Source organism: Lontra canadensis, unplaced genomic scaffold (genome assembly GCF_010015895.1).
Source record: "Lontra canadensis isolate GAN:19392208 unplaced genomic scaffold, GSC_riverotter_1.0 scaffold45, whole genome shotgun sequence".
Taxonomy (NCBI): Eukaryota; Metazoa; Chordata; class Mammalia; order Carnivora; family Mustelidae; genus Lontra; species Lontra canadensis.
This window is the reverse complement of record NW_022631039.1, coordinates 5,149,360-5,172,159: the sequence shown is the minus strand read 5'-3', so window position 1 is coordinate 5,172,159 and position 22,800 is coordinate 5,149,360. Positions and strand designations below refer to the sequence as shown.

At 56.3% G+C, this 22,800-nt stretch overlaps 1 protein-coding gene across 2 annotated transcripts; it reads left to right on the top strand.

Annotated features, from left to right (window-relative positions):
• The first annotated feature begins 516 nt into the window (after positions 1 to 516).
• Positions 517 to 22,165, top strand: RCC1L (RCC1 like). 2 transcript variants are annotated; one of them, XM_032872393.1, is made up of 11 exons: positions 517 to 843; positions 2,656 to 2,785; positions 4,417 to 4,545; positions 5,385 to 5,451; positions 6,470 to 6,521; positions 7,301 to 7,385; positions 9,617 to 9,798; positions 13,326 to 13,413; positions 14,672 to 14,845; positions 16,781 to 16,866; positions 21,979 to 22,165. In XM_032872393.1, the coding sequence occupies exons 1-11, from the start codon at positions 532 to 534 to the stop codon at positions 22,054 to 22,056; spliced, it is 1,383 nt and encodes a 460-aa protein (XP_032728284.1). In that variant the 5' UTR covers positions 517 to 531; the 3' UTR covers positions 22,057 to 22,165. The 2 variants fall into 2 exon arrangements, with proteins under 2 accessions (XP_032728284.1, XP_032728285.1); XM_032872394.1 differs by lacking the exon at positions 14,672 to 14,845.
• Positions 22,166 to 22,800: the final 635 nt, after the last annotated feature.

Here is a 22,800-nt window from a genome sequence, read left to right as displayed (position 1 = left end):
GCAGGTGCACCTGCAGAGCTGCCCTCCAGCGCGCTGGGGTGGAGCCCGGCTGAGCGGCCTGGAAGCGGACGGGGAGTCTGCGACGGCGCCCGCCGGGAACGATGAGGGGCCGCGGCGAGGAGGGTAAAGCGGGGCGGGGGAGAGCGCCACATGGGAGCCGCGCAGAGCGGGCCACCACTACGTTGTACCTCTACTGACAGACAGGCAGCAACGGGCCTTCCGAACGGAAGCGCCCGCCGCCCGCGAGAGCCGGGAAGACCCTCCGCAAGGAGCGCGGGAGGGGGAACGCAGCCGCGGGGCGGGTCTGCGGAGCTGGGAGACAGGCACGCGCTGCAGTACAGCGCCCCGCCCACTAAGCCCGCGGCGCCCAGGCCCCGCCCCGCCTCCCGCCTCCCCCCAGCCACTGGCGGCCCTCGGCGCCTTTGCCTTCAGCCAATAGCCGACGAGCCCTGGGGCTCTTCCGCCAGAGCGTGGGTTCAGGGGTCATCTAAGATGGCGGCGCCCAGGAGGCGCTGAGGCGTGGAGCGGGGAATGGCGCTGGCGGCCGGGGCTCGGCTGGGGCGGCTGCTGAGCGGACCGGGACCGGGGCTGCGGGCGGGGCGAGGGCACCGGACGGCGGCCGGGCGCTCGCCGAGCTCGCGCGAGGCGGACGCCCCGGTGTTCCAGTACGTGGGCGAGCGGGCAGCGCGTGCCGACCGCATCTTCGTGTGGGGCTTCAGCTTCTCGGGGGCGCTGGGCGTGCCCACCTTCGTGCTGCCCAGCGCTGGGCCCAAGCCTCGCGCCGGCTCGCGGCCGCCCCGCAGGATCCAGCCCGTGCCCTACCGCCTGGAGCTAGACCAGAAGGTGCGCGCCGCGGCTCTCTCCCTTCCTAGCGCCCTCTGGCCTCCGCCGCTGCTCCCCGAGGCCCTCGGCGGGAAGCTGGGACGCTGGGTGGTCCAGCGGCGGGGAGGAGGACCCTCAGCGGGCTGCAGGCCCAGGTGGGTGGGGGAGGGCGTTAGGGCGCCTCTCAAGTTTAACGAGTGGCCGAAATGTGCCCCTGCTGTGCCGGACTGGCGTCATTCGCACGTCACCCCCAGAGCAGGGGGTTGTCATCGGAGTCACAGTTACATTCCTTGTGGTCACAGAATATACTTTCTCTAATTTCAGCCCTTTTAAGTGCATTGAGACTCCGTTTTATAGGCTAGCCTGGGGCCTGCGCTGGACAGTGCTCCACGTGTGCTGGAAAGGGATGAGCATTCTGCCATGGTCCGGGGGGGACTTGATGTCAGGTCAAGTGGGTTAGTGACTTCTTGGTTGACCTGTACCTTGCCCCAGCTGTTCTCCACCACCTCAGGCAGCTGCAGTGGTCAAACATTAGCTGCTGATTGTTTTCAGCAAAGAGCCCTGGGGAGGATGCTGTCTGCCCTGGGTGATACCTGGGTCAGGTCACAGGAGGAGAGCTGTGCGCATGGGGTCTTCCAGGGCGCCACCGGACAGATGAGATGAGAACGCTCTTTTCTTCCTCTTGCAGTGGCTGCCAGACTGTCCGCCCGCGCTGTCACTGTGACCTGTTCCTTTTCAGAGCTACCGCAGAGCTTCGGCGAGGGGAATGGGAATAGGTCAAGTTGAAATGCTGCAAAGCATTTTGCCGAAATGAAAGAAATTCATATTCTCTAACCACAAAGCTTGCTGTTCTTACGGAGACTCAGCTGCTTTTCTTGAGCAAACAGTCCCCAGATCACTTGAAGTCTTTGATTAATTTCCAGAGTTCTGAAAAAAAAAGGATTCTGGCATTTGCCAGTGTTTTCGTCAATCTGCCGTTTTCCCTGATGTCACTCAATCCATGTCCTTATAATGTCATTAATGATAGGGTTGGATCACATCTGCCTTCTTGCTGTTTGTTTCTGTAGGTCTTTTGTTTCTCTCTTCATCCTTTGCTGCTTTCTTTTGTGTTAAATAGAGTAATTCCTTTGTTGGGGGAGCGCCTGGGTGGCTCAGTGGGTTAAGTCCCTTTGTTGGGTGTATTGCTGTATATTTGAGGTTTTTCTTGGGATTATAATATCAATATTATAATATTACAATACAGTATTATCACAGTCTATGTTAGGTTGATAGTGACCTAATTCTGAAACAAACAAGCAAACAAACAAAAAACGATAGCAACTTTGTTCCAGCGAAGCTCCGTTTCCTCCTCTCTCCCTTGTGGGGTTATAGTGATAGGTATTTACATTTTAGGCCCAGTAATCCGGTTTTAGAGTTATTATTTAATTTGTTTTTTTGAGTAATCTCTACCCCCAAGTGTGGGTTGAACTCAGGACCCTGAGATCAAGAGTTGCATGCTCTACAGATGGACTGAGTCAGCCAGCCTTTCAGTTCTTTAAACATGGTTTTTATTTTTTATTTATTTAATTTAATTTATTTATATTTAAAAACTTTATTTATTTGTTAGAGAGCACAGGCATGGGGAGTGGCAGGCAGAGGGAGAAACAGGCAGAGGGAGGATCAGGGAGTCCAAATTGTGACTCAGTCCCAGGACCCTGGGATCATGACCTGAGCTGGAGGCAGATGCTTAACCGACTGAGCCACCCAGGCGCCCCAGAAACAACCTGTCATTTATTGCAGAGAAAAACTCGATGTCAGAAATCAGCTCATGCTTTATGGGAACTCTTTTTGCAGATTTCCTCTGCTGCCTGTGGCTATGGATTCACGCTGTTATCCTCTAAAACCAAGGATGTGACGAAAGTTTGGGGTATGGGGCTCAACAAAGATTCCCAGCTTGGATTTCACCGGAGCCGCAAAGATAAAAGTGAGTGTGTTCACCTTGGCTACTCTGTGCTGCGATTGGTCTGAGGGAGCTCTCCCTTTTGTTTTCAAGAATGTGATGACACAAACCCGACTGGCAGAATGGAATAGAAGGAGTCTTACACGAATGTTATTTGGAATCTGGACTAGATTGCTCGTGAGCCCCTTTGGTAATAACACTGGACCTTTAGGCAAAAGAGGCTTTGATGATAAGTAAAGATATTTCTCTTATTGTGCCTGATATATAAAATTTTTAGAAGATTTTATTTATTTAATCGACAGAGATCACAAGTAGGCAGAGAGGCAGGCAGAGAGAGAGGGGGAAGCAGGCTCCCCGCTGAGCAGAGAGCCCCATGTGGGGCTCGATCCCAGGACCCTGAGATCATGACCTGAGCCGAAGGCAGAGGCTTAAGCCACTGAGCCACCCAGGCACCCGTAGAGATTTTATTTTTAAGTAACCTCTCACCCACTGTAGGGCTCAAACCCACAACCCCGAGATCAAAAGTCACACACTCCACCAACTAGACAAGCCAGGCGTCCCTATTCCTTTTCTTTTTTTCTTCCTTAAGAAAGTAAGCCTTGGGGCGCCTGGGTGGCTCAGTGGGTTAAAGCCTCTGCCTTCGGCTCAGGTCATGATCCCAGGATCCTGGATCGAGCCCCGCATCAGGCTCTCTGCTCGGCGGGGAGCCTGCCTCCCCCTCTCTCTGTGCCTCTCTGCCTACTTGTGATCTCTGTTTGTCAAATAAATAAAATCTTAAAAAAAAACACCAAAATCAAACAAAAGTGTAAGTTTCTTCTGTAGAGTGACTTCTAAGGAACTTTCCCCTTACTTGCTTATTTAAAAGTTAAAATTTTCAGGGGCCTCTGGGTGGCTCCGTTGGTAGAGTGTGCAACTCCAGATCTCAGGGTCATGAGTTCGAGCCCCACGTTGGGTGTAGAACTCACTATAATTAATTAATCAATTAATTAAGAAAAATTTAATTTTAGGGATCTTACTTTATTGTTGAAGTAATCTCTGTGCTCTGTGTGGGGCTCAAACTCATGACCCTGAGATCAAGAGTCTTATGCTCTACCAGGCATAGGGCCAGGTGCCCCTACAATTTTCTTTTTTGACTAGAGAGTGTATTTTTGTACTTGAGAACCCTCTAGGTACACTAGAATATTTTGGAGAAAAGGCTGCTTTTTGCTTCTGTCCTCCCAGCCCTACAGTTTTTCTCCCTGAAGAAAACCCGTGTTAACAGTTTCCTGTTTCTCCTGGAGAGACGTAACGCATACACAAGCAAAGGCTCCCGTGTATCCTTTTCCCCACTTTTTAATATGAGCGGTATTGTAAAATACATGCTGCCCTTCGCTTTACTGGGAAATGGTAGTGGGTCTTTGCCTTTGCTCTCCTTGGATGCAGATGGCGTGACTGACACAGGAAGGCTCACTGGAGGCAGCGCAGTGCCGCGGGTCCGGGCCCCGGGGCCTGGGGTTCCAGTCTTAGCTCTGCCACTAGCTCAGGTGCCTTGACGAGTCCCTCTGATCTCTGACTGTGGGGCAGCGTGGGGGTCGGACAGCGTGAGGTCTGATGCCGGGAATGCTGTCACTCTGGGTCAGCGTGGCTCGCCGTGAACCTGCTCATTCTTCTTTCAGCCAGGGGGTATGAGTATGTACTGGAGCCCTCGCCTGTCCCACTGCCTCTGGACAGACCTCAGGAGACACGGGTGCTGCAGGTGTCCTGCGGCAGAGCCCACTCTCTCATCCTGACAGACCGCGAAGGCGGTGAGTTGGCCTCTGGGGTTCTTGGAGGAGCCGGGGAGCCACTTTCCTGCCCTTGGGTCGAAACCGGGTGGTTTGATGGAACCACGTGTCACTAGGGAGGCCACTGGCATTTCCCGAGCAGACCGGGAGGGTGGCTCAAGGTCACCGTTGGGGGGTCCTGCCAGCTCTTCCGTGATCTCTGCTGTCTGCGATTCTTAGAGAACCTCATGTATTCGTAAACGTGATGGCGCCCACTGGGCCGCCTTCGCAGGGCCTCCTGCTCGCTTTGCCATGAAGTCACTGCACTGCCCGCAGACAGCGTTTTCTCTTGTACTGAAAGGAGCCTGTTGGCTGGCGCTTCCTTCAGCAGGGGGGCTGCTTTCAGACTCCAGAGAGCACAGATTCTCTCCTGAAGAGCGAGTGTTTCTAGGGAAAAGCCATCCTGCCTCAATGTTCCCAGTTTCATTTTCCGGCTAAGCGTGCTTCGTGGGAAAAGGCAGACGTGGTGTTCAGGAACTCTTTCCAGAGCAGCTCTGGCGTGGAGGGCAACCTCTAGTGACACGTCCCGGGGTGGGGGTGGTGGGGCCTTCCCCGGGAGGGGCTCGCCTCGGAACGTGGAATTTGTAACAAGGGCCTGCAGGGCAAGGCAGAGGGGCCCGGCAAGGTGGCCCAGGCTTTTGCTGCAGGTCCCGGCCCCAGTTGGCCTACGGTGCACCTGCAAAGGCTGGTGTCCGAGAAGGAAACCGGGCGCTTAGCCTGAGTGGTTGGAGTAAGACCCCTTTTGAGACCCCCTTGCAGTCCTGACATTCCGGGATCCCACGAGCCCGCAGAATGGATTTCACTGGTGGTGTTTTCTGCAGTCTTCAGCATGGGAAACAATTCTTATGGGCAATGTGGAAGAAACGTGGTCGAAAATGAAATTTACAGGTGAGTTCCCCAAAGGACTTCCCCAGATCGTGTTAAGCATTTAACATTTCCCGTGTGGTTAGTAAGTGATGGACCCACAGAGCAGGAAGTGGCAGGCTTCCCCCTGCTTGAGAAGGGAGGTGAGAGTCACTGGAAAGCTGTGGAGGGTTCGTTCCTCTGAGGGCTCAGCTCTCTGTGGTGCCTGCGTGGAAGGGAGGGCAGTTGAGCATTGACTGTGGTGCGTCGGACTTGTTCTGAATTAGTTTTTTACTTTTACCAAATTGATTAACTTTAAAAATTCCCCTCTATTCCATTTATTTCAATCTCTTTTTTTTAAGACTTTATTTTTAAGTAATCTCTACACCCAACTCTACACTCAAACTCACAGATTGAGAGTCGCATGCTCAACCCATTGAGCTAGACCCTTATTGATTTTGGTCTTTAAAAAGATTCCCTTCTCCTTCCTCACACTATGCTGTTGGGTCTGAGTGCAAGTCTCATTTCGGGCAGTATATTAAGATCACCAAAGTGGGGGGGCACCGGGGTGGCTCAGTCGGTCAAGTGTCTGCTTTTGGCTCAGGTCATGATCCCGGGGTTCCGGGATCGAGCCCCGCATGGGGCTTCTTGCTCAGCAGGGGCCCTGCTTCTCCCTCTCCCACTCCGTCTGCTTGTATACTCTCTCTGTCTTTCTCTGTCTCTGACAAATAAATAAAATCTTAAAAAAAAAAAAATCACCAATGTGGGGGCAGCTGCTTGGCTGTCTGTAGAGCACGTGACTCTTCATCTGGGGGTTGTGAGTTTGAGCCCCACATTGGGCACAGAGCCTATTTAAAAATAAAAAATCACCAAAGGGTTGTTGTCCTGTTTTACTCTCCTGCCTCATTCTATCTCTCCCCTATATTTGCCCTTGAGAGTTTCCCTAACAGTTAACTGTGTGCATGTGGGGGCTGTCAGTTAGGGGTGACCGGCAGGGGCAGAACCACACGGTGCTTATGATGACCGTACCTCTTGCTTCTCCCTAAATGGCTCGTGGCTGCAGCGAAAGTCACAAAGTCAACAGAATGCAGGACTTCGATGGACAGGTGGTTCAGGTAGGACACACCCTAGAGAGATGCTGAGAGCCTGTCCTCCAGCCCCCTGGAGGTGTTTTTGCAAGGGTGAAATGTGGCGGGGGTTGGTGGCGGCAAATGGGTCAGGGCAATTATCTGAGTTAATAAATTATTTTAGTAAAAATTATCGGCTGCCTCCTGTAGGTCAGGAGGGTGTTGGTTTCCACTAGGTTATGGGGATACAGAGTTTAGTAAGGTTTGTGGGGGTGCTGACATGGTAAGGGGGAGGCCCGGCTAAGCCAGATCTGTGTGCGTCCCAGGCCGGCCGTATCTTCCTCACCATTTTATTTCCATCCCTGGTGCAGAGCCTGGCACACGGTCCTTGCTCACCATACAAACTTAAATACGTAAGCGGACACTTACAGGAAGGGCCCTGAGAGCGCAGAAGGAGAATTGTTCAGGCTCCCAGGGGTGGAAGGGAGGGAGAGAAGGCATCACGGAGAAGGTGACAGGCCGGGGCTGGCTGGTCGGAAAGGGGTTACGGCAGAAGGAGGGGGCGCCCCGAGGGCTTAGAAGGGTGAACAGGGAGCTAGTGACAAAGATCGGAGGCCGGTGGGGAGGTCGAGGAGGGGACGGGGAAGAGAAAGGCTTATGGAGGAGGGGACTGAGCAAGAATCAGGTGCGGAGGCCGTGCAGGGCCAGCCCGCCTGGGCCCGGCCGGCTCACTGTTCGGGAGGGTATGTGGCGAGCTTTGGGTCCGTCCACCGGGATGCTGGGCTCCCAAGGATTTCTCATCAGCCTCCCCTCTGTTCATCTGACAGGTGGTTTGTGGCCAGGACCATAGCCTGTTCCTGACGGACAAAGGAGAAGTCTACTCTTGCGGCTGGGGCGCCGATGGGCAAACGGGTAGGAGGCCCTTCCCCGATGGGGATGGGGCACTAGGGGGTGGGGGCTACGGGACTCTTGTGGGCGAGCACCTGCCTTCCTTAGGCTCATCCCTCTCTCACTGCCCTAGCCAGCCTGTCCCACCTCATTCCCCTCGCCCCCAGCGCCCATGGCAACCATCCCATAAAGGGTTGGGTGGAAGATTCTAGATGCTGCTGGAGAAGAACAGGTTCACAAAGGCCCGCTAAAGGGAGCATGGCTTTAACTGTTTTGAGGAGAATGGGATGAAAAGCGGGAGGAATGAGGGATAAGCTTTATTAACCTTGCTTATTTGGTCCTCCTGTTTTTTGATATTTGTCTGGAGGGAGGGCCTTTAAATTTAAGATTTCAGTCTTGTATAAATCCTCCCTAAGACGCCCACCGCATGAGCTCACCTTTGTTCTTGGTCTCGCGTTTCCTTCTCATTCTTGTTCATACGTGCACATCTTTTGTATTGTGATAACAGCATAGGTGTGATTTTTACACGCTTGTTTTGTCTTTTAAATCTTGTCGGTACAGTTTTCACAGTTGCGTTTTTAATAATTTGTGCGATACAGCATCAAGCTCATTTACCGTGAGATAAATGACTCATTACTTACCAAATCATTAGTTAATCATTACCCTGTTGTCAGGAGGTGCATTTTTGGGTGGGGGGGACAGGGGGCAGCCCCACATTGGTCATTGAAGATATTATGGCATTTATCATGTATACACACACTTTTTCTTTTTGGGGATTGTTGCTGTAGGATTGATTCCCAGGAGCGGATCAGAAGAGTAGAATATTTTTGTGTTTTCAGAACATATTATTAGGTTGCTTTCTAAACATCGTACCAGCCTGTACTGTCCTTAGCCACGTACAGAAGTTACCACGGTGGCCATAAGCTCTCCAGCAACAAATACTGTCCGTTTAAGTGTGCTGATTTCATCCCTGTGCCAGTATTTTCACATGCGTTTTTTCGGTATCTGTAAAGTCGAAGGTTCTTTTTATTTTTAATATCGTGCTGTGGGTCATTTTTGAAAAATCAGCTTTTTTTTTTTAAGATTTTATTTATTTATTTGACACAGAGAGATCACAAGTAGGCAGAGAGGCAGGCAGAGAGAGAGCCCGATGTGGGACTCGATCCTAGGACCCTGAGATCATGACCCGAGCTGAAGACAGAGGCTTAGCCAACTGAGCTACCCAGGCGCCCCGAAAAATCAGCTTTTCACAAAAATAAGAAGCTTGTTGCTAGATGCATCCCAACAGCCCAGAGAGGAGTAAGGGGAGATGCAAAAGCCCTGCTCGCTGGAGATGACCGTGGCAAACAGTTTCCTGGTGCCGTTCCAGAAGCGAGCCGTCGTAGGTGACAGCTGGCCTCCCTGCCCGTGCTGGGCCTGGTGTCCAGCTCTGCAGGCTCCTGCAGTCGGTTCCTGGAGCCGGCCTTTTGCAGCCCCAGGGCCTTGGCACAAGCCTACCCTTCCTTATGGGTTGAGTAACTTTTGACCGTGGGCTCCTATTTCATTGAATTGACCTTGTGGAAACTGCAGGGGCCTAAATGGAGATGCTTTCCTTCAGAGAGGATCCAGGTTCGCTTTTGTCTGTCGCTAAGGGGTGCTGCGAGTCTGATGCTGCCTCGGGTCCCGTTGTGAAGCCTGATTTAAAGTGGGAGTCTGGGGTGTGCGTTCTGCCTCGGTCCTGCTGCCAGGGCTCCCCTTCCGTCACAGCGTGGATGGTGCCATTTCTCCCACTGGCCTCTGGCCACCCTGCCTTTTCTCCTGTTCGCTGTCCGCCACGCCGGTGGGCCAGTTCCGGCTTACTGTTATTTTGGTGGGGGGACATGGGGAGCTGGGGTGGAATGGGCTCTGGGAGAGTTCCTTCATTTTCTGGTAAGCCCTGCAGTGCATTAGAGATCACTGGCTGCAAAGGTCCGTGTGTGTGTTCCTACAGGGTCCCCTGGCCTCATTGTGTTATGCTGTTCTGTCTCGTAAACGTTTCTAGCTTGAGTCAGACTTAGAAAGTCTCCGGGGTTTTAAAAATAAACGCTGCCTCTTCTGTTTCTTCCTCCTCTGAGAGAGCGTGGAGAAGGAAGCTGTAGCGTACGGAGAGGAACAGACTAGCCTTGCCAAGCTGATGCTTGTAAAGCATTTAAAACTGTGCTCGGCACATAGGAAGCCCGTGGAAGCGTCTGTGCCGAGAGCCCGTGACTGGGAGTAACGCTTCGCCGTTGTGGCAGGTCTGGGTCACTACAATATCACCAGCGTGCCCACCAAGCTGGGCGGGGACCTGGCCGGAGTGAACGTCGTGCAGGTGGCCACCTACGGTGACTGCTGCCTGGCCGTGTCTGCCGAGGGCGGCCTCTTCGGATGGGGGAACTCGGAGTACTTGCAGCTGGCCGCCGTCACCGACGCCACCCAGGTACGGGGCCGCGCGCAGCCGGGTCTGGGAGCTTGGCACACACAGAGGGTCATGGGCGTTTGTAAGACGTCCTTCTGGGGCGCCCGGGCGGCTCGGTTGGTTGGGTGTCCGACTCTTGCGCATGTCATGGTCTCGGGCTGGTGGGATGGAGCCCCAGGTTGGGCTCCGCGCCCTGCCGGGAGTCTGCTGCAGATCTGCCCCTCCCCTGCCTGTGTGCGTGAGCACGTGCTGTCTCTCTCTTTCTCAAATAAATAAGCACATCTTGATAGAAAAGAGCTTCTTCAGCAAAGTGCGACGTGGGAAGTGCTGTTTAGGCCCGACCACCTGTAAGGCTGCTGGGGTTCAAAGCCATCGTTATCAAGCCTTCGATGCGATAGTTCTGGTTCAGAGTGGGCCGATCGGTGCGCCTGTGCGCCCTGTCCCAGTCTGAAGGGGGTGTGGGTTCCCATGGTGTCGCCATGTGCTTCCTGTTGGCAGGGTAACGCACGTGCCACGTACAGCACATAGATCGCTGGTGTGCACCTGCTCCCCCCGCCCACCCCCGGCAGTAGCACACGCACAGGACGTCAGAAGCCACTGCCTGCGGCCTCCCTGTCACCGCCCCCGCCTTCTCACTGAAGGGAGCCACCATCAGTACAATACAGTAGGATTTTAGACATGAAGGGGAATTGGACATAAAAAACTCCTCTGCATGAAGAACCTCTCTCTCTCACCCACATTCAGCAGTTCTCAACTAATGGCCCAAAACCAAAAACAGCCCCGAAAAACCCAAGACGTAATTCACCTTTTTCAAGTGTAGAATTTAGTGGTTTTTAGTGTAGTCACAAGTCGTGCAGCCATCTCATTCCAGAAGTTTTTCTTTACCTTCCTCCCCCCAACAAAAAAATAATCCTGAATCCCCAATGGCCAGTTTTTGTTGCCATCTGCTTCTCTGCCCTGGATTTGTTTTGTTTTGTTTTGAGAGGGATTGAGCAAATGCATGGGGCGGGGAGGGGCAGAGGGGGAGAGAGGGAGAGAGGAATGTCAAGAAGACGCCCGGCTGATTATAGAGCCTGACACAGGCCTCAGTCTCATGACCCTGAGCTCATGGCCTGACCTGAAACCGGGACTCAGATGTGCAGCTGGCAGAGCTACATGGGCACCCCTGCCCTGGATTATTTTGCAGTAAATCCCAGACATCATATTTTATCCATAAAAGTTTCCATATGTATCTCTAAAAGGTAAAGACTGTTTAAAAAATATACTTTATTCCTTAATACCATCAAACTTCTGACAACATGCAGAAGGTTTAAAATATGTATTTTTTTTAAAGAGCTATGTATTCATTGTAGAGTAGAAGTGGGAGGGGCAGGGGAGAGGGAGAGAGAGAATCTCAAGCAGATTCCCAGCCGTACACGGAGCCTGACATGGGGCTCGATCCTGCCACCCTGAGATCACAGCCCAAGCTGAAATCGAGAGTCGGCTGTTTAACTGACTACGCCTCCAGGCTCCCCTTAAATATGTATTAGTAAAGAGATCAGCCCAGAGGAAAACTAAAGCCAGAGAACAAGATGAGGAGAAGCCTTCCCTGTGGTCCTGCCCAGTGGCTAGAAGCCGTAGCAGCTACGGTTCTGAGCTTCCTAGTAGCCAAAGTGGAGAAGAAAACACGCCCATTCAATTGGTTCATTGTTTCTGTAAGAGAAACAAATAACACGTTCAGGAAAATTGTTGCTCTTCCTGCTCCCGAGTCCTGAGAACAGCATCTCCCAAGGGCTTCCCGTGGGGGACAGACCCAGGCTGGTGGCACTGTTACCGCAGCATGACAGGTGACCGCACCCCGACACTTTGTGCTTTCACCCAGCACACACTGATTGTCTCACGGTTTCTGTAGGTCCAGAATCCAGGGGGGGCTTAGCCGGGTCCTCTGGCCCTCGTCCCTCGAAGGTTGCAGTCGTCTCTGGACTCGGTGGGAGACGGCTCTGCTTCCAGGACCACCCTGGCAACGGTTGTTGGCAGGACGCAGGTCCTCGTGGGCCGTTGGACTGGAGCCCCGGTTCCTCCCGGGTGGTGAGCCAGCTACTCCCTCTTGGCCCAGCCGTCCTTGGTTCCTGGCCACGGAGGCTTCTCCCTGCGGCAGCTCCCACCATGGCAGCTGGCTTCATCGGAGCAAGCAAACGAGGGAGCGCAAGAGTGCCAGCGAGACGGAAGCCAGCGTTTTGTCATTTAATAAGTCTTGGCAGTGACCTCCCCTGGCTTTCACTGGCACTCTGCTCCTTAGAAGCCGGTCACGAGGTCTGGCCCCACACCAGGGCGGGGGGCCGCGTGGCTGCGACTAGCAGGAGGGGTGATCACGGGAACCTTCTTGGGAGCAGCCACCGCAGCTGGGACTCTTGACTGTGGCCTGAGCCTCACCCTGTCTTGGACAGCCGTGGGCCGTCTCCGGCGTCTCCATGCTGGGGTGTTCCTCAGGCCTTGCCGGGCGTTGTACCAGAGCACCCAAATCCCTGACCCTCGTGTCTCGTTCTCAGCAGATCTGGTCCCTGATTCATGGGGAAAACGTGTGCTATCAGATGCGCCTGTCTTCAGTTTCCCACTCTGAGTTCTCCACCCTCCAGCCCAAGCCCGCTCCCTTCTAGCACGTGGACAGCATCTCCCTCCCTGGTGATGCCAGTTTTCTCTCTGCCTCAGGGACCTGTTTCCTCCCACCTTCTCGGGAGCCCTCCTCCATCTGGCCTTCTTCCCCATGGCTCTAACCTCCCCTTCTCCACTGGTCCCGCCTGTCCTCCCTAACCCGTGTGGCCTCCACCTGCAGACGCCCCATATGGGCTTCTTGCTCTCCACCCACATTGCTCTTCGGGGCATCCCCGAAGACATTTCCCCTCGGCCATCTCTGGGCACAGTGAACTGGATCCCCCATACCCTGGTCCTCTGCCGTGTCCCAGGTCCCCTCCTGTTGCCTCTGGAAATCCCGCCTCTCCTCTTAGTACCCCTGCTGGCTCCCCTTTGTGCTCAGGAGAAAGACCAGTTCCTAACCATGGCCCACAATCTCTAGCCGATGTGGCCTCCGCATCCCGCCCATGCCCCTGCTTCAGCCTCTCTGACCTTGGTCAGACTCCCTGAAGGTGCCCCACTCACCCCCTTCCCTCTGTGCCTGCCAGCTCTGTTCTGGGGTGGCCTCTCTCCCCTTGCCTTGTTACCCCTACTCATCCTTCGGGTCCCAGGATAAAACGAAGCCTTCTCGGTCGCTCCCCCCAAATTAGATCAGGTTCCTTGACACTCCTTCATTGCATTCAGTGCACATTAATTTTGGGTTCGTTTTGGCCAGCCTCTTACCTTTTCCACGGACTCCGCTCGGGGAGAGGGACCAAGTCGCTTCCTTCCTGTCGAATCCCCGGCACCTGGTTGGGTCTTTAGTGTATCTTGGACGTTCAGGAAGGCCTTGGAGATTGAGTCAACGACCGGGGACTTACCTGCTTTGTGCACGAGACGGAGCACTGCCGCGTTCTCACTGGTGTGTCTTCCTAACACTGGCTCTGGCTTTGATTCAGGTGAACGTCCCCCGGTGCCTACCCTTCTCGGGAGTGGGGAAGGTGAAGCAGGCTGCGTGCGGCGGCACGGGCTGTGCCGTGTTAAATGGTGAGACCCTCCTGCGTGCGGTTTGTTGGGAAGCTGGAGGTGGGTTGGATGGGGGATGGCTCAGGGCCCACTGGAGTCGCAGCTGTGGCCCTCACCCCGAGGGAGGGAAGGGAGCGTGGCCGTGGGAGGTCTGGTTAGCCTGGGCTCAGTTTCTTTTATTTTAAATATTTATTTATTTATTTTTTTTTTTTTAAAGATTTTTATTTATTTATTTGACAGAGAGAGATCACAAGTAGACGGAGAGGCAGGCAGAGAGAGAGAGAGGGAAGTAGGCTCCCTGCTGAGCAGAGAGCCCAATGTGGGACTCGATCCCAGGACCCTGAGATCACGACCCGAGCCGAAGGCAGCGGCTTAACCCACTGAGCCACCCAGGCGCCCTTATTTTAAATATTTTTAAAAAGATTTTTATTTATTTATTTGACAGATCACAAGTAGGCAGAGAGGGCAGTCTGGGGGTGGAGTGGGGGAAGCAGGCTCCCTGCCGAGCGGAGAGCCCAGCGCGGGGCTCGATCCCAGGACCCTGAGATCATGACCTGAGCTGAAGGCAGAGGCTTAACCCACTGAGCCACCCAGGCGCCCCATGAGCTCAGTTTCATAGGCGGTGAGGGTGACGTTTTTGACGGAGGATGAGAGCCTTCTAACCTCCGTAATGATAGCCGACCTCTGGGGTCTCCTCCTCCCTGTCCCTCCCCCTGGGCCAGAGACTCAGCCCCGCCTTCCCCAGGGAGGCTGTGCCCAAAGACACTAGGCAGAGAGGAGAGCCATCAGGTATGGATCCCAAGGCCTGTGCCCAGTTAAACGCCAGGCACCACTGAGAAGCAGTAAACCTTCTATGACCAAGATACTCATTTCTGAGACTTTTAGGAATGTGGCCACAGATTGGTCGTGTCCTCGGCTTGCTCCTGCTCTCGGTGTGAAATGCAGAACATCTGGGTGGGGAAAACTGTCCCGAGCCTCCCCTGTGCTCACCGGGCAGCTGGGTGGCTGGGGCCCGGGGCCCGTCCTGGTTAGCTCCAGATGTGGGAAGCTCGTGTCCTCAGTAGGGTTCGCTGGCTAGACGTCTGCCACAAGCAAGACTTGGAAAGAGGGAGAGAAGAAACGCGATTTTAGATCTCTGTCCCTGGGTTCTTGACAAGCAAGGAGGGGGCAAAAACCCATGCACGTGGCCACAGGGGATTTTGGTGGCATGATCTGAATTTCCAGGGAGGGCGGGCTACGCTCGTTCGCCCGAATGACCGTGGTGTTTGCTCTAATGCAGGAGAAGGACATGTTTTCGTCTGGGGCTACGGAATTCTTGGGAAAGGACCGAACCTTGTGGAAAGTGCCCTTCCCGAGGTGATCCCGCCCAGTCTCTTCGGCCTGACGGAGTTCAACCCGGGAGTCCACGTTTCCCTGATCCGATGTGGCCTCAGCCACTTTGCCGCCCTGACCAGTGAGTGGCCCGGCCCGTGTGGCCCTGGGGGCGGGCCGAGCTTACGGACCTTCAAGAGGGCGGCTAAGCCACGAGGTGCTTGGCCTTGAGGTCGTATGATGTGTGTCTCCTCTTCATCCCAGAGTTCACTGGCTCTGTGGTCAGGCCACGGCAAAGCGAGTTTCCTCGTGAGGACACCTGTTGGCGGTGGGAGAGGGTCGAGCGTGTCGGGGTGCCGGCGGAAGCCAGCCGCGGGCTGGTGAATCCGCAGTGGGCGACCAGGAGGCGACAGGGGCTACAGGAGGTGGGTCTGGGAGCCCGTCCTGCGGTCTCGCGGGGGCCAGGCTGCCCGGGTCCTCCAGCAGGATCAAAGGCAAGGCCAAGATGCAGGTTTTCGCCGAGTGTTGCCAGACTACAGAGCCATGAAGGATCCCGTGGCTCGGCGGTCCTCTGGCTGGTGTGTCGCCGCGTCTGTTACGCCGCCTCCATGAGCGCTGCCGGATCGGTTTGCCTCTGTCGCGGACGTGAATGGTCAGGCTCAACGACACTCATTTCCCGTTGTGGTTCTCAAGTAGATTTGTGGTTTCCTTGTGATTGGAAAATCACATTTCATGGGAAGAATAATTGTTTTCTTTGGGAACATCTGGGCTGGGACGGTGAGTTTGGGTTGCCCTGAGTCATGGCAGGTTTTTGAAGCCGTTTTGCCTGAGCCCATAAGAAGCCATACGGCCGAATTCTGGGGGTAACAAAGGTGTATTTTCCAGGGCGTTTCCAGGCTTACACTGCGTGCAGAGTCGCATGCTTGGAAGTCCGTACGACGTGTTCGACTTGGGTGGACTGTTTCCCGTTTGCTGTCGGGCCGTGCGGCCGCTGTGGGTCCCGTTGATTTTCCCCAGGGCCCGGTGGCCGCCTCCAAGCGCCGGTTGCTGCCCCTCAGTCGGGGCAGCGTCAGAGCTGGAGCTCTGTGGGCCCAGCATTTGCGTCCGGCCAGCTGGGGGTTGGCTGGCGGTGGTGCTTTACCCCCAGTCTGCTCTCGTTCCAAAGCGGGGGCCAGACTGAATTGTTCTGTCGAAAGGCTCAGAATCGAGTGGGGAGGACCAAGGAGGACAGTGAGGTCAGAAGGCTCTGACAGCTTGGAACAAAGGGGTTTCTTTTTTAATCAGCCTGGATCGTTGTAGTCCTGGCCTTTCCGTGGCTTTTCTTCTATTTCCTCTGACCGCAGCCTTTTGCCAGGAATGGGGTCTCTGTGCCGAGGGGCGCCCCCAGCTGGCGTGGACGGAAACCTGCAGCAAAGGTGGGGCTGCGGGAGGTGCCCTGCCGGGGCTGGGGGTCCGTCCTGCAGGTTGGCACTTCCGGGGCCCCCTCTGCCTTCGGTCTGCCGGGCCGTCCTCCTTCACAGCTCTTCATACAATTGGTGAACATCCGTTTTATGGTGAGGTCTGCTCCCTCGTCTAGGTCTTACTCTTTGAGTCACCGCAGCCCCGTGCGGGCAGGAACCGGGCGTGTTCAGTCGCGGCCCTGTCCCAGCTCCTGGCACACGGACGTAGACCCGGCCCAGAGAGGCGCTGGTCACTGCGTATCTCTGGACCACGTGGTCCTGAGATACGGAAACCAGATAAGGAATGACGGATCGCCCTGCTTCTCACTCTGTCGGGGTGTGACTTGGGCCCGAGGGGGTCGGCTGCCGGGCTTTGAGGAGGGCGTGTGCAGAAGGGGCGAGCAGAGCGGGCTGTGCGGAGCTGCTGGCCGCAGAGCTCCGCACGTGTGCCCGTCCCCCGTGTGACAGGCGCGGCGCGTGTCCATTCAAAGGAGAGCATATTAAGGCCGGGTGGAAATTGGAATTTGACTTTGGGCCCTCCTGGTCCCTGGTTCTAGGAAGCCTGTTCTCATGACCCTCCTCCTGGAGACTTGCTCTTGGTCTGGCTCCAGCCACGCACCATTTTCCTTTCTTTGCAGACAGAGGAGAGCTGTTTGTGTGGGGCAAGAACATCCGCGGGTGCCTGGGCATCGGCCGTCTGGAAGACCAGTATTTCCCGTGGAGGGTAAGGCTGTGCCGGGCGGGCTTGAGGGCGCGTCCAGGGCGCGGGGCTCTCCCAGCGTGTGGCTGGCCACGGTGCCCCCTCTCAGGTCTCGGCTGTCCCCTCCTGCCCCGCGGCTCCAAGGGAGGCCCCATCGTGGTGAGGAGCCAGGGAGGGCGCCTAGCTCGCTGGGCTCATGCCCTCAGCTCTGTCCCGTGGCCTGCTGGGTGAGCGGCCTGCCGGAGAGGGGAGCGGGCGGGCCGAGGGTTCCAGTCCCTCGTCCGGAGGCTGTCTGTGGGCAGGTGGAGCAGGGAAACAGAGGCACGCCAGTGCCTCCGCAAGGAGAAGGCCACATGCAGGCCGGGCACCCTGGGGTCCCTGAGAGGGAGAGATTGGAAACGTCGAAGCTGCTGTGCTGGGACCTGTTTACAGCCTGTGCGGAGGGAAGTTTTACAGCGAATTGGAAAGAAAAGATGTTTAATATTCATAGGGCCTTACCACAGCCACCAAAGTAAAAAAATGAAAGCTCTCCTTAGGGGGAGGATGCAATTATACAAAAAAGGCTTATTACGGGGCGCCTGGGTGGCTCAGTGGGTTAAGCCTCTGCCTTCGGCTCAGGTCATGATCCCAGGGTCCTGAGGTCAAGCCCCGCATCGGGCTCTCTGCTCCACGGGGAGCTTGCTTTCCCTCCCTCTCTGCCTGCCTCTCTGCCTACTTGTGATCTCTGTCTGTCAAATAAATAAATAAAATCTTAAAAAAAAAGAAAAAGAAAAGAAAAGGCTCATTGCAAAATTAAAGGGGAAAAAGGTTCTTTTCTAAATTGTAGCTTATCTCAGTGTTGTTTACTAAGCTCTCCTAGGCAAAAAAAGCGGTTCGTATTTTTGCATACAGACCGTATGTACCCACGTGGTACCAGCGGTATTATAAAAAACGAGTCTCCCATCTCTTGTCCCAGAGGCCGCTGGTACTGGTTTCTTGGGTTTCCTTCCAGACAGTCTCTGCGTTGAGATGTGCGTGCACGCGTGTGTGTACGTGCTCAAGGCTCTTTGAAGGCTGGTTTTAATGACGTGTTTTGAAATAGCGCAGAGCACTTTTTAAAACCTCAGATGAAAAGGCGGAAGCGGTGTATAACTTAAATAAAATCAGGATTTGTCCAAAACCCTCTGCAAGACGTTTCCAGGCACCTCAGTCTCTGGGGGGGCTGTTTCCCTTGGCTGCAGGCTGTCCTGGTTCTCGGTGACCTCGGCAGGCCCTGCCCCCTTTATAAAGACTAGAGGTGCCGCCTCTAGGAAACCAGGTCAGAACAGGGGCTTTCTGTTCGCTAGAAAGAATGGTTGTGTGCCGGAGTGGGGCGCAGTCTGGCCGAGGCCGCCTCGCTCGTCCCCGAGCCTGGGATCCCCTTGTGGGTGAGGAATGGACCGTTGCTTGGTGGACAGTGGGGGTTAGGACAGGTGACACGAATGCCCGTGACGTGGAGGTCCCACTGGCTTTCGTGGCAGATCCTCACTTCTCGCCGGGGGGTAGCGGCCGAGTGGCTGGGGTTTGGACGCGTACCGCTGTGCCGGGTGTGGGGGGCTCCCTCCTGCCTGCCTTCCCCCCAGATTACAGTGGAGATCAGGCATTAAGATTTGGAATCTTGGCACTGTCCTGTTGAAATGGCCGGGGGTGGTGCCCGCTGAGGGGCGGGAAGCGCCCAGGTGCCAAGGCCACACTTGCTGTTCAGGCCAGAGCCCCCCTCCACGGACTCCTCCACCAGGTGGCCTCTGGGAACGTTGCTCCCTGCACCCCTGCTGTCAGGGAGGGACACCCCAGGCTGCCCCCCAACAGCTGCTTTCCTGTCAAACCACTGCCCTCCCCCTGGCACTTTGGTGGAGCCCTGCCTGCGGGTGCGTGGCAGGTGGCCCCGAGTGCCTCCGGGCATGGTGCTGAGGGCCTGGCCCTCGCCGTGCTCCCCGGGCCCAGAGCTGCCAGCCCGGGCTCTGGGCAACGGCGGTGGCAGGAACTGGGTTTGGGATCCACGGGGTTGGAGTCCTTAAAGATCAGACTCGTCTCGTGCCGGGTAGTGGGGTCTTATTTCCAGCCTGTTCTCTTGCACTTTCTTTCTGTTGTTGTTGTTGTTGTTGTTGTTTTTAATGACACGTGATTTTAATTTTAATTTTATTTATTTTTAAAGATTTTATTTATTTGAGAGAGAGAGAGAGACGTAACAAGAGAGAGCATAGGCGTGGTGGGTGGAGGGGGACAGGGAGAGGCAGGCTCCCCACTGAGTGAGGACCCCCCCCCCTCGACTTGGGGCTCGATCCCAGGACACTGGGGTCACGACCTGAGCCGAAGGCAGAGGCTTCACTGACTGAGCCACCCACGCGCCCTGTGATTTTTATTTTTAAAAAATTTGTATTTTCTTACTAATCTTCGGTGGGGGAACCGTTGTGTCACTTTAAAATATTCCAGGAAGGGGAGAGAAAAGAGGAAAGCCCTGTCTGTAGCTCCTGCAGCAGCACTGACTGGTTCTTTGCAGACTCTCAGAGCCCGGCTGCCCTGACCCTCTGCAGGCTCAGGGAGGGCCACCCGCGCCCCCACCCCCGACTCCAACCTCTCTTTCCAGAAGCTTTCCTGGAGGTTGTCGAGCCGGACACTGACACTCAGAGCCGGTCAGGGAGCTCTTCAAGGCCACTCATCCAGTAAGAGGCGGGGCCCAAGGTCAGACTCTGGTGTGTCTGACTTTTTGACCCTTCCCTGGTGCCTGAGTTCCAGGCTGTGCGAGGGCCCCGGAGCTGGCCGGACGGTGGCTGGGGGGAGGCGGGGACATGCCCCCAAGTCTCTGTGGGGCCCCCTCCAGCCTCCCTGCGGCACTGCGGGATCAGGCCACCAGGGCAAGAGCTGGAGTGGCCTTCCCCCGCCCTGTCACCACCCAGAAGTGCCCAAACATCTTTGCCTGTCTGAGGGCGCCTTGCTTTCGTGCCCTCCCCAGGACAGCCTGTGAGGGCCCCGATCCCCGCCCCCAGCTGGCCCCTGTGGTCGCTGACGTCAGGAATCCAAGGGGCTGCCCCACGGTGGGAACCGGGGGCTCTGCATGCAGACCCTGCTGCCCCTTGCCGTGCGCCCTCGGGTCGGCCCGGGTGGGCTTGGGGCGCGTGCAGGCTGGCCACCCCTCTGGCTGCCAGGCCTCTTCCCACGTGGCCCCGGGCCCCGGGCGGGAGGTCTTGGGTGGGTGGACGTGTGGGGGCCGCGAAGGAGTGCAGTCGGGTCGGGGAGCAGCCAGAGCCGCCGTTCAGGGCTCCTGCCCAGCCCGCCCCCCGCCTTCCTCCAGGGCCGGCTGAGAACTCGTGGTGAAGACGGACTGTCCTGCTCTGACAGCGCTCAGACTTGCGGGAGCCTGTGAAGAGCCCTTCAGGCCGGGTGTGGTGCGGGTTTCAGAACCGGGTTTCCCTTTGCAAGAATGCAGCGAGCGCAGCTGGGTTTAGAAGACACACTGCGTTTCACGGGAGGAGGACACAGCGCCCGTGTGGCCGAGGGCAGTGTCGTCTTGGACTCCGTTCAGAGATCGTCAGAGACCGAGAGCCCTCGCGCCCGGGGGAGGGGGGACCGCGGGGCCACAGAGGCCAGCCAGTCGGGGCCAGGGGGTTCCTCTGCTGGGGGTCTCGCGGCCAGAGCGCTTGGGGCCGAGGACGGGGGTGCTGAGGTCAGCAGTGTGGGGGCGGGTGCGCCGAGGGCGTGGTCCCCCCGGGAAGGGTCGGTGATGCCCAGGGAGGTTGCTAGGAGGTCACCTGGGCCAGTCATCACGTAGGTGGCACATTTCTCCTTCCCACGGCCAGACTGGGACGTGTTCCGTGCCCCCACGCCTCAGTGATGAACCCGCGGACTGGGGCGCTGCTGCTGATTTGTTTAGTGACCTCTGTTGTAGGCGTCACTAAATGCCTTTCTTTGGGGGAGAGGAGCAGGCGGCGCGCGCCTGGTGGCATGGAGCCCTTAATGGACTTGTGTCCTCGCGCGCAGGCACCCGGCTCGGGTCCCTGCTGCTGCCCCCGGGTGCTCAGGCCAGGCCCTCTGGCTGAGGCCGTTCCCCGGTCTTGTGCTCAGTAAACTCCACAGGCTGCGACAGATCCCCGTCCCGGCTGTCAGGCTGCCTGGCAGAGCACGGCCACCGGGGCGGGTGGCTGAATTCGGATCTGCGTGGACACCACTGCAGCCTCGGCGTCCTGCGTGGGTCCGAGCACTCAGCAGGGCGTGAGCACGGACCTGCAAGCCGTTCTTGAAAATCACCATGTCCCACACGTGCTGTGATTGTGTCAGGAACCTCTGCGGGGGCTGCGGAAGCCAGCGGGAAGGGGTTTCCGGTTCAGAGGGAAGGTGGGAAAAAAGGGACAGATGCCGGCAGGGGGCGGTTAAAAGGTACTTAATACCAGGGCGCCCGGGCGGCTCAGTGGGCGGAACGTGTGACTCTTGATCTCGGGGCTGTGAGTTCGAGCCCCACAGCGGGTATAGAGACTAGTTAAAAATAAAATAAGAAAAAAAAAAGGGATTTCATATCTTTTTAATTCTTTTTCACTGAATGTCATTTTATAATGTGCCCAGGAGAGGGTCTTACCTATTGAAAAAAACGATAATGATAGACGGCCATGCCGTCCGCATGGGCCGGCGCTGCTGCAGGGTGGCCCGCAGGGCCCGTGGCCCCCTCTGCGACACGGGAGACCTTCCTTGTCGAGGATGCACGTCGTGCAGGAAACAGCCGGCCGGGGGCTGAGGCTGACGGCGTGCGCAGCCGCAGATGCCGGCCGGGGGCCTCCTTCCCAGAGTGGACCCCGGCGTCGGGAGCTGGGGCTTCTTGAGCTCCAGGAGCCATGGGGGCGACCCCCAGGAAAGGTCACCGAGCCCCTGACTTGGGAACAGGTGTTGACCGCAGGGCTGAGTAGCCTCTGTGGGAGCTGCGGGTTCTGGTAGCCTCTGCGACGGGCGGCTAGGAACAGTCACGTCTGCCGTTGGCTGCGTGGGACGCCGGGATGACTGCACGGTCGTCGGAACTGCCCTGCTGGGCTCGGGTGGGTCAAGTCACCAAGAGGCAGAGCCGGGCTCAGGCCCAGGATGGGCAGCTTCCGAACCACGTCCCCTCACGCTGTGCTGGGTCTTGTTTTGCAGGTGACCATGCCTGGGGAGCCCGTGGATGTGGCATGCGGTGTGGACCACATGGTGACTCTGGCCAAGTCCTTCATCTGAAGCTCGACCCTGGAACCTGGCCTCAGAACCCCTTGGACTGCTTGGCAGAGACCCCAGTGGGGCTGTTGCCGGGGGTCAGAGAGGACCCAGACCCCTTGTGACGCGTGACGCTCTCTGCCAGTGCCCTTAGCAAGAATGTACTGGAAGTCCCGGGACTCAGGCCCCTCTCTGGCCGAGGGTGGGACCCCCTGCATCACCACGGATGGCTGTCCTCATCCGGCCAAGCACCAGCGAGAGGGGCCCCGGGCTGTGTCTCATCTGACCCGAGCAGCTGGTCTGGGGGAAGCTTAGCTCTACGCCATGCCGTTCTGTTTGCGCTTGAAGGTTGCCTGACGGTCTAGTGGCCGGGAGGGGTTCCGTAAGCCTCGGACCCCAGCAGAGCTCGTGGTGGGCGTGTGGGCGTCAGGGCGAGTCCCCGCCTGATGGCGGGAGCCGGGCTGAGAAGCTTGGAGAAGTTAGAGCAAGGCCAGGTTCTTGTGCACCAAACACCCCTGCTTTCAGAAGCGTGGCTGGAGGGCCAGCCCCGGAGGAGAGATCCAGAAATCGTGGAAAACAGTTGAGGTCGTAACATCAACTTGGCCTTTCGTTTAAAAACACCTTTGGAAAATCTCTTTTGGAATAAAGTCTACTTTCTGCCTTTTTATTTTTGAGCACTGAAGAATTTTTTTTTTTTTTTTTTTTTTTTTTTATCTTACTTGATCATTTAGAGATTTGCTCACAAAAACAAGGCTTTTGTTAAAGAGA